The 11334-nt window shown below is 43.3% G+C and overlaps 1 protein-coding gene across 1 annotated transcript in view; it reads left to right on the top strand.

The window, feature by feature from the left end:
* MGA (MGA, MAX dimerization protein) overlaps positions 1 to 7878 on the top strand; it is a 50797-nt gene extending 42919 nt beyond the window's left edge. Inside the window, exons 21-24 of the mRNA XM_009319219.1 lie at positions 3500 to 3733; positions 4801 to 4977; positions 5395 to 5547; positions 6578 to 7878. Of these exons, the coding sequence (XP_009317494.1) occupies positions 3500 to 3733; positions 4801 to 4977; positions 5395 to 5547; positions 6578 to 7878 (1865 nt within the window). The remainder of the gene's footprint in view (positions 1 to 3499; positions 3734 to 4800; positions 4978 to 5394; positions 5548 to 6577) is intronic.
* The last annotated feature ends 3456 nt before the right edge of the window (positions 7879 to 11334 follow it).

The raw sequence follows: 11334 nt of genomic DNA, 5'->3' as shown, positions 1-11334 counted from the left end.
TTTCCAGCCACTCTTCCCCAAGCCTGTAGCGCTGCATGGGGTTGTTGTGGCCAAAGTGCAGGACCCGGCACTTGGCCTTGTTGAATCTCATACAGTTGGCCTGGGCCCATCGATCCAGCCTGTCCAGGTCCCTCTGCAGAGCCTTCCTACCCTCGAGCAGATCAACACTGCCGCCCAACTTGGTGTCGTCTGCAAACTTACTGAGGGTGCACTCGATCCCCTCATCCAGATCATTGATAAAGATATTAAACAGAACTGGCCCCAATACTGAGCCCTGGGGAACACCGCTCGTGACCGGCCGCCAACTGGATTGAACTCCATTTACCACAACTCTCTGGGCCCGGCCGTCCAGCCAGTTTTTGACCCAGCGCAGAGTCCACCTGTCTAAGCTGTGAGCCGCCAGCTTCTCCAGGAGAATGCTGTGGGAGACGGTGTCAAAGGCCTTACTGAAGTCCAGGTAGACCACATCCACAGCCTTTCCCTTGTCCACTAGGCGGGTCACCTGGTCATAGAAGGAGATCAGGTTGGTCAAGCAGGACCTGCCTTCCATAAACCCGTGCTGGCTGGGCCTGATGCCCTGGTTGTCCCGCACCTGCCTTGTGAGCGCCCTCAAGATGAACTGCTCCATACTCTTCCCCGGCACTGAGGTCAGGCTAACAGGCCTGTAGTTCCCCGGATCCTCCTTCCGGCCCTTCTTGTAGATGGGTGTCACATTGGCAAGCCTCCAGTCATCTGGGACCTCCACCGTTCACCAGGACTGCTGATAGATGATGGAGAGCAGCTTGGCTAGCTCCTCCGCCAGCTCTCTCAGCACTCTCGGGTGGATCCCATCCGGCCCCATAGACTTGTGAGTATCCAGATGACGTAGCAGGTCGTTGACCGCTTCCTCTTGGATTATGGGGGGTTCATCCTGCTCGCCATCCCTGTTTTCCAGCTCAGGGCGCCGAGTACCCTGAGGGTAACTAGTCTGATTGCTAAAGACTGAGGCAAAGAAGGCATTAAGTACCTCAGCCTTTTCCTCATCCTCGGTGACAATGTTCCCCCCCGCATCCAATAAAGGATGGAGATTCTCCCTGGCTCTCTTCTTGTCATTAATATATTTGTAAAAACTTTTTTTGTTGTCTTTAACGACAGCGGCCAGGTTGCGTTCTAGCTGGGCTTTTGCCTTTCTCATTTCCTCTCTGCACGACCTAACGAGATCCCTGTACTCTTCTTGAGTCGCCTGCCCCTTCTTCCACAAGTGATAAACTCTCCTTTTTTTCCTGAGTCCCAGCAAAAGCTCCCCGTTCAGCCAGGCCGGTCGTCTTCTCCGCCCGTTCCTCTTGCGGCGTACAGGGACAGCCTGCTCCTGCGCCTTTAAGACTTCCTTCTTGAAGATCGTCCAGCCTTCCTGGACCCCTTTGCCCTTCAGGACTGTCTCCCAAGGGACTCTCTCAACCAGCATCCTGAACAGGCCAAAGTCCGCCCTCCGGAAGTCCATGGTAGCAATTTTGCTGCCTCCCCTCCTTACTTCACCGAGAATGGAGAATTCTACCATTTCATGGTCGCTAAGCCCAAGACGGCCTCCGACCACCACATCTCCCACCAGTCCTTCTCTGTTTGTGAACAGCAGGTCGAGCGAGGCACCTCCCCTGGTAGGCTCACTTACCAGCTGTGTCAGGAAGTTGTCTTCCACACACTCCAGGAACCTCCTAGACTGCTTCCTCTCTGCCGTGTTGTATTTCCAGCAGATGTCCGGGAAGTTGAAGTCCCCCACGAGAACAAGGGCCAGCGATCGAGACACCTCTGCCAGCCGCTTGCAGAACGCTTCATCGGCCTCTTCATCCTGGTTGGGTGGTCTATAACAGACTCCCAGCAGGATATCTGCCTCATTGGCCTTCCCCCTCATCCTTACCCATAAACACTCAGCCGTATCATCATCACAATCATTAAGCTCTATACAATGAAACAAAAGGCTTTTAAGAATGGGAGTGAGTGGAGAAATCCTCTGTGGATCCGGGTGAGTCATTAGTTCACATAAAATTTAGACTCTTGACACCAAAGACCTGCTAAGCTCTGACTCAGCAATATACTCATGCTGATAAGAACTGCTTTTATTTTCCTTCATGCCTAAAGGAAGTGTAGAATGATCTCTGTGCTGCAAGCCACAGGCTTGGGTTCCTGTGCATTGGGTATGCTTTAGGGAGTGGAGGGGAGCAAGTCACTTCATTCTGTCATGGGTCACATCCTGAAATGGCTCTTCTGCTCAGTGCTTCACAAGTATGCACAGCTGTCTTTGATCGGTACCAAAACCTCTGACTCCTGTGGTCAACTCGCAAATAACTATCCTTGTATTGCTTTTCTGAGAACTAGTGCTAGTAGTGTCTAGAAGAAGGCAGCTCTGTCCATAGAACAAAATTGCAGTATATTCTGAGCTGCTACTCATCTAGGCGTTTCAAGACAAAACCATGTCGTATTTATTGTGTCTTTCTGTCTCATTTCGAGGTGTAGGAAAGCTGTGACACATGTTCAGCCAGTGTCAAAATGTGTGTGAACAAACAAAACATTGAATTGTTCTTGTAATCTTCTTACTGTCTGGGAATAAAAACAGGAGACGACCTGTAAAGTAGAAATGAAAGATACTTAAATCTTGTGTATTTATGCGAATCAGTTCGTGTATATTTGAGGTACCTGGTTAAAAAAAAAAAAATATATATATAGATATATATATATTTAAAAAGTGTTTTAGTGAACCCTCATCTTAATCCAGAAATGTACGATAGGCTTTTTGGGCAGGGAATGAAAGCAAATAACTTCATAATGTAGTTTTCTGATCTTTTGCATTCCTAGTGAAGTACCTCAAAACTGATGAGGAAAAAATCCTCTCTCAGGAGAGTTAGTTAATTATATACTTAATTAAAGATAGACCATGATGTTAGAACATAAATACTAAGTAGGAAACAAGCCGGTATAGTTATTTCAACTTTGATCATATTAAATTGTGTGCATCTGCAGAAAACAAATAATTTATAAAATCTTTGTTCAAGGCTACAATTTTCATGTCAATGGTAAACTGTATGTGAGTTTACCTCTAAATGTCGTTTGAGTAACAGAGTCCATTAGTCCAAGAAATTTCGTACCAGCTAAAAGTAACATTTTGTCTGGTAGTCATACTTTTATCATTAGGAGAGATGTGAGGTTTTTTTTCGCAGCTGTGGATATTTTCAAGTGGTACTTGTTCAGCAAGAGCGAGTGCTTGTCCAAGCTGATTTCTGCTCATCAAAGTGGCAGATAAATTCTAAAATGTATGGATGTTTCTGAAGGAAAAAAAATCTTGGAATAAATAGGTAGTTCCTGCCCTCTGTTATTAAGTATGCTATTTACTTGGTGGGGGTGGTGGTTATCTATTGTATAGTAGTTGAATGGTGTCAACTTAATAGATTTTCATTTCTGTCTTCAGCTCTTTACTTTTGGAAAGAGAGTTTGAAGATAGGTTGACTCTTTGATAATTTTTCTGTAGGGAAGACAGAAGAGGTTGTCCTGAAGAAGCTCGAATACATTTATGCCAAACAAAAAGCAGTAGAAGCACAAAAAAAGAAGAAACAAGCTGAGCCAGAGGAAACTGTTGTAACCTCAACTGCTAGCACACAGCAAGAAGGATCTTCTGCTCCCTCCAGAGAGCTGGCCCAAATGGCTATGACAAATAGAAGAGGCAAACCATTGATACTTGCCAGAAAAGGAGGCCGTGCCACAGGTGGGCTAAAAGCAATGCACGTTTTGCATAAAGGGGAGACAGACATTGAAGTAGCACCCCGTGGGAGGGCAAAATGCTAGCCTGCTTGTGCAGGCAACTTCTTTCTTGAAGCAGAATTGAGTACAGGACCAGGAAGCGTCCATCCAGTAGGTGTGGAAACCATTTGTTTTCAGTAAGTATGAGACCAGCAGTACTGAGGTCTTCAGATGAACGTGACTTTTGAGTTTCAGAATGATGGGAAGTAAATTCCTACTAAGTTGCCCTTCGGTCTCATGGACTTCCACTGCAATCCTGCAGTGATTTCTGAGAGGCAAAGGTGGTTCTTTTTCTGCTGACTCAAAACCTGAAGCTCAACTCCCAGCATACTGGAGTTGCTAGAATAGATTCAGTTTTTAAAACACCGCTCCCCAAACAAGCTAGCTCTCAAGGTGGTGGAAGACTTGCTCTTAAATTAAATGACAGAATTGTCAGACACTTGAGAATTTTTTTGGAGCTGAGAACTTGTGGAGAAGTATTCAGCGTTTATGGAGACTTTCCACCATAAACGTAAGAAGGGACAAAAGAATGGCAGAAGTCCAAACTTCCATGGTAGTACCACTGTAATACTTGGTAAGGATCTGGTGATGTTTCTTATTTTCGTAATAATAAATAGACCTTACTTGAAGTGGTCTTGGGCTTTTATAAACAACCGATCATTCTGGTTTCCCAAGCCTCATTTTTGTCCAGTCCTGGGGAAGTTTGGAGAGAACTTCCTTTCCTTCTTTGGACTGAACACGTCCCCTTTGTAATTTCAGCAAGACTGCTCTGATATTTGATCAGGATGCCACTCTGGAGAGTTAGGATTATGTTACACTGCACAAAGAGATAGTACAGACTGGCTCTAGCTGTGTAGGTGAGGTTCCTGGAGCCTGCGTAGCTTCTGTAGCAGCTTTCTAATCTAGGGCTTGTAAACCTTCTAGCTGGAGTTCCTTCCACAACTGTACTTAACACTGGATCGCAGGATATCGTTTGCCGTCAAGGGTGCTATGTCAGAATAAATTACTGATTTACATATTTCTTTTTTACAGAGGACACCTCATCCTCTCTTACACTAACTGCTGCAAGCCTAGTGATGACTCCACAGGGGCAGGTGCTTACACTGAAGAGCCCACTGGTACCAGGGCAGGTAGCAGCTGTTCCTTCCACACTATTGCAAGCTGAATTAAAGCCTCGAGCCGTCAGTACTACCATGACAGCACAGCCAGGTATGATCATGTGAGAACATGTTAATGAAAACCAGTATCATGCTGTTCATAGATGTGCATAGCAGTTTACAAAGTAACATGTTATTTAACTTTTGCTTTAATTTTTCTTTTTTAACAACTTAACTGAGTGAGGTAGGACCTAACTCTAAGAGAGATTTGATATAATTAACTCAAACTGACAGTTTATCAGCAGGTCAGTAAAATCTGTTAAATTTTCACTATTCCCAAATTAAGGAAACATAGGAAAGATTTCTTAATCACCTAACCAATCTATATTTCTATTTTTTTACCACTTTCAGTGGTATTACAGTGTAAAGTCTTGCCTAGAAGTGCAAGGCTCTTATTTTCCAGGCTTGACTGAGTATCTGTAAGGCTCTTGTTTCCACCTCACCCTCCCTTCCCCTTTTCTTGGGTAAGGTATCGCTTCTGTGATGATTCAGCTGCCAGGATCAACAGTTCCTGTCCAAGTAAAAGGAATCCTTACTAACTCTACCATTCCCATTACACTGTCAACTGTTGCTGGAAACCCAGTGCCCTCCACAGTAGTATCAGCTACAGAGCCCCATTCAGGTAGGCTCTTTGTTTCTTATGGATCTTTTTGCTTGCACGCAGGGACAAAAATGAAGGTAAATTGTTTTCTCACTAAGAAGTAATGATAGGTATTATTGTCTAGGTATTCAAAGAAAATCACTGTTAAATGTTTTGAACGGTTTAGATAGGCCTCTAGGGGATTATAGATGAGAGCTTTTTAACTTTCCTTCACCTCACTGATCCTCCTTGCCCTCAGCAAAATCGGAATAAGTGGGGACTGGAATGTGTCTGTGGTGTAATGCATCCTGCTGGGGAAGCTGCAGTGCAAAGTAGCGGTGGGGCTGTTGAAAATCTTTGCCTGTTACATCTGGGCTCTTACTCTGGCACAGCCCCTTCCCATACCCTGCCAGCTCTGCTGCCCATTGGAGAGATGTTTCAAGGCCGAGTACTGTACGTTGGGTCTAGGTGTGGGGTGGTTCCTGCCAATAGCGTGCTGCTTGCCGTCTGTTGTGTTAAAAGCAAGCCACTCACTTCCTGCTTCATTGTAGTCGTTTGGTCATAATGAAAAAGGAAAGTTCACTTCAGATTTGGGGCTGGGAAAAAAATCTGAGTGCTATAAATAGGAAACTGCTTGGAGGCAAAAAGTAAGTAACGCGTAGTCCCTGAAATGCCTCTGTAGTATTGTGCACAAAACCAGTATTGCAAAATATGAGCATAGAAGTAAAGCGTGTAAAAAACAGTAAGGGAGAAAATTGTCTTTCTGCTTTCCTTGTGCATCACCATCGGAATTGTAAGCATTACAGTTACTTGCATTTGTGCCAGCCTGCTGAAGGAAGGGACTGGGCAAGTGGTTCCAGGATACTAGATGTGGAGCTTGCTCTTTTTCTACAAGTTGAAAGTTAAGCTATTGATGTTTTAAGCTTCATTTGACCAAAACTGTGTAAGCGGTTTAAATGTGAATAGCGGCTTACTTGAGGAAGACCTGAAAGTGAGCAAATTATATTTAATTAGGAATTGTCTTGCAGTTAGCATGGATCCTGATGGATGCTGCTTTTGTTTGGTTTTGCAGAAAGCGAAGATTCATTCATGATGCCAAAGATTGTTAATGTAACATCACTGGCTGCTGAGGGAAGCATGAGTCTAAACCTGAACAGAAACAAAAATTCTAATATAGCAACAGCTGCAGGTGCTCAGGCTCCCGAGAAATCCTTGGTTGTAGCGCCCCTTGAAAGTAGGAAGAGTGATAGCATCCTTTCAGAAGAAAAAGCCAAACCATGTCCTGGAGACAGTGGCGGAGACGGAAGAAATACCACAGGTCCCACAAAAGTTTTCTTTGAAAATAAAGATGGCTTTCCACAGCTCCGGAACGTATCGTGTACAAAGGAACCTCCAGAGTCCTTTAGCAAAAAGCTCTGCATTGGTGAGTTTGTGGGAAGCCAAGCCAGGAGGAAAGACGGTGATCCTGGAGGGGAAAGGTTAAAATCTAAAGAATTGCCATTCCGCAAGCTGCAGATCAAAGATTCCAGGATAGAAATGGAATTGAGGAAAGTAGCGTCTGCAATGGAGGAAGCAGAACTGGATGCAAGTGAGTTACTGAGCAGCATTGAGGAGAGTGATGACACTGATGAAACCCTCACTTCGCTGCTCAATGAGATTGCCTTCCTCAATCAGCAGTTGAACGATGATGCTTCAGCTATGTCAGAACTGCCCAGCACTCTGAACTCAGATTTCTCTCATGAAGATGCAGAAGCTCGTCGGGGGACAGCCAGTGATCTCGCTGCTGCAGATGGGTCTTCCTTCCAGTTTGGCCATTTGGGAGGCAGTTTTAAGGACCTTTCTGAAGTTCCAGAGGGTGGTGGCTCTATAAGCCCTCTCCTGCTGCACCTGGAAGATGATGACCTCACTGATGAGGACAAGAACTCTGGGGAGCCTTCATCTGAAGCAGATGTTTTAAAGATAGTAATAGGTGCCGAAATGAAGGATCCACTTCCCAATCTGTCTGTAACCAGTGGTGGGAATGGCAAAACCGTAACAACCTTGGCAGAGACCACTAATGTGACTCCACCAGTTTTGCAGATGAAAACTAATCCAGAAGCTAGTAATGCTGACACTTTGTGGAGGCCCATGCCCAAGCTGGCGCCGCTTGGCTTAAAAGTGGCAAGTCTGCCAGTGGACTCAGAAGGGCAGAGTAATAAAGTGATGCCCTTATTGGCACCTGTAGTTGCAAAACTGACACCCAGTGGGGTAAAAACTTCATTACCTGCAACTGTTCAAGAAGGACAGGATAACAAAGTGATGCCCACGTTAGCACCTGTGGTTACGAAATTGACTACTACTGGGACCTTGCCTTCAAATTCAGCAGGCGAATAAATGCATATATTTTTTATCAGAGCCTGGAATGGAGATCTGGAGCAGTGAGTTCGGCAACCTCCCTTGTTTTCCTTGTGTTGAAAACCTGCAACGCTCGTTTTCTGTGTGGCATCAGCACTCTCTTCATCTGAGGGCAGGCCCCAAATTGAGAAACAAGTGCTACGAAACTTTAAGCATGTTGACATATTTTTACCTCACTGTTGTATTCTGGGTGTTCTCCTTCCCCTTCACAAAACAAGGAAGATGATCTATAACCATTGCTGGGCACATGGTATCCTTCTAAAATTGGGTCCTTCACAGAAATGGTTTGTCAAAGGACTGAGAAACCTAGGCTATTGAAAGAGATTCTCCCCCCCGCACCCGGTAGGGAGGCAGCTGTCTTGTTGGGGGAAAAAATCTGGATTACTTGTTTTTGTACCAGGCAAATTATCTATGCAGAAATGGGATTGTTCACATTTGCCGTTTTTAATGTTTGCAGAATATGATGAATGTGCAGAAATGAGATTGCAGTTACTCTCAAACTTGTTACCTAGAGCAGCAGAAGGGAAATCTGAGACTGTGCAGAGGGCTGAAGTGAAAAGTTTTTGTTCTTTGGTGCTAGATAGTTCTCTGGCAGAGACTCTTTTTAGGAGCTTATGCACAGAAGATTTTAATAAACATCTATAACTCTCACTACATGGGGAAGAAAATGATATTTCCCAGTGTAATTAGAAGTAGGACAGTATGTTAACTTTAATAGAACTACTAAAAAAACCCCTCACTTTCGCCTCCTGCCCCTATACAAATACTCCCTCCTTTGACGCGTAGGGCATCTGGAAGGAAAAATTACAGAGAGTAGAAAGAGATTTGGGCACCCTATTGCTATGTCTTTAAATACATTGCTGAAGTAGCTTGAGTGTTTTCCCAGTTCTTGTTTTCTTTCCTCCTGTCATTCTTCAAGATGTATTTGGTGGCTAGGAATGTTAATAGGAAGTGTTGCTTCATAAAAACACAGAACGCTTTCAGGACTGTTGTAGCCTAGCATAAATGAGCGAGGTGTATATGTGAATGTATATATGAAAATATGTGTATATCTTTCCAAACCTTCCATTTCTTTATAAATTCAGGAAAGGTACTCAGAGGTTTCTCACTGCATTTGCACAAGCTGTGTATAGCAAAAAAAGTCAACAAAAATGCTCATTACCAGGGAAATAGGGCAGTATTGAATCACAAGATGTATTTTTTATTCTTCTCTGCCATTGCTTACTCAATAACCTGTAGACACTCTTCACTGTTCAGCTGTTGGGTGTGAAGGGCCTACAGACTGTAAAGATATTTATATTTTTGTACACAGTTTTTGTTTTCATAGTTTTCTTGACAAATGAAATTTTCAGCCTAGGAGAGATGATTTGTTAATGAGTGTATACACAATCTTTTCCTATCAAGTTTGTAAATATGAGTTACGGTGCGCTTGAGGGGCTTCTTAACTGCTCCGAAAAGGTAAAAAACATTGCCATGAAAATTATACAGAATTAGGTGGTGCATTTTGCTTTATGTTTAGGAATGTAATCCCCTGTCTCACTGTTCCAGCAACAGCAGTTGGGATTACACCACACCACCACCACCCCCCAACCCCCCCAAATTCCCCATCTTTGGTGATGCAGTAATGCAGGAATTTCATCTTGCCAGCGCTGAGGTTGCACAGGTGTTGAGGGTGATGTTCTTCCACAATTAGGGAGCAGTGTGTGTACGCAGTGCAACCATACGCCCTGTTCAGTAAGCTGCATCTTCTGGATCTGTCTCTAGGTTAGATCCACCAGGGGATACACGTACCTTGGGTGTGTCCTCGTCTTTTTTATGATTTTATATTATGCTGCAGAGGAGAGAAGCCCTTCAAGCTCGGTATGCGTAAAGTTACTCCAGAGCCTACAGAAAAAGGGTTCTTCACCTGACCATTCTAAATGGTGTGTTTTAAAGCAGTTGCATATAACTCTTTATTGCCTTTTGCATATTTGCTATTTTAATAGTTGATACAAGTCCTGTATTAGCGATTTGGAGAAGAGGGTATAGGTCAGCATGAGAGTCATGCAGGGTCTTACAGTTGTCACTGAATGCCTTAGAAAAGGGAATTTACAATATGAATAAGTGTTTAGACATACATTGCTTATTATTAAAGAATTCTAACCTTATTTTAAACCAGTAGAAATCTGGAGTAACTAAACTAGTTTAGTAGTACTACATCAGACTTAAATTTATTTACCTGGGAATCTGGTTCTGAGCATTTCTAATAGGCTGAAGTTGCTTATTTTTTTTACCTATGACGGTTTGTTTTGCCAATAGATTTCATTCCTCCTATGCGTGAAAAAGCAACCAGAACTCTGCTGCGATTCCTTTCAAATTCCTAATCACTGACCTTTCTGCACCCCATCCTTTTATGGTTTCAAATGGCGAATCACATCTGAGTACTTTTTAAAAGTATGTGTGCTTTGCACACTTCTGTGGGACAGAGAAAGCTGTAACGTGAAAACCATTCAAATATTATCTAAATAAATGCTGTACTTCTGAGGATGTTTTGTCAATTATCAAGGTAATAGAAAATGCCTGGGTGTATTTACTGTTTGGCACCGGGCAGTAAAGAATTTTACTGCAACAACAATGTCTTGTGTAAAGATGACAGCAAAAATTTTTGGTTCCTGAACGTGATTACTAAATTAACTAAGAACAGACCCCAAATTTGACTGCAAAAAGTGGTAGCTGGTGCAGTTCCAAGAAGGATCTATGATGGGTTCTACCAGGCAACAAAGCACGTTCGAAATGCTCTTTAGTTTTTCCTCTCCTTGTTCCACCATCTCATGTCTGCAGCTTAGTATTTTGCTATGAATTGAAATGCTGGCTCTCTTTTTTTTGCTCTTCCCTCAAGCTCCCATTGGTTTGGAACAAACCTTTTAAAGATTATATATGCTGTCTTTTGAGGCAATAATGCAAGAATATGACACGTAATGAAAAGATTTTAGAATCAGGAGAACAAAGGAAACCCCTGCAAGGCGCACGTTCTCACTAGACCAAGAGACCTGGAGATTTTCTTTGTTTTTTACACATCTGTAAATAGACTGGAATGTTTTTAAGAATATAATGAAATGTCAGATTTAGCTTTTTTCCTTTTATATATTAAAATATATCTTTCCCTCTTTTCTGCTTTTGAAAAATTGATATTTTTGTAGAAATCTAACAGTACAGGACTCTTAAATAACTGTATGTGAGGGACAAAGTGTAAAACTAAAATAAACCAATCAAGATCGACTAGAAACTGGCTTTGAAACTTCATTACAGGGAGGGAGAGGGAGCAGAAATGACGTGGTGGCATGCTGTTGGTGACAGGTGGCATTGGACCTGAGCAAATGACCCACACGTATGCTCTGAGGCAGAAGTTTTGGCAACGCAAACTTCTGGTTTTTGGTTCAAGTAATCGGACAACTC

This window comes from Pygoscelis adeliae, unplaced genomic scaffold, assembly GCF_000699105.1.
Source record: "Pygoscelis adeliae isolate BGI_AS28 unplaced genomic scaffold, ASM69910v1 Scaffold22, whole genome shotgun sequence".
In the NCBI taxonomy this organism is placed as follows: domain Eukaryota; kingdom Metazoa; phylum Chordata; class Aves; order Sphenisciformes; family Spheniscidae; genus Pygoscelis; species Pygoscelis adeliae.
The sequence above is the reverse complement of the archived record's forward strand: the minus strand, read 5'-3'. Positions and strand labels throughout refer to the sequence as shown.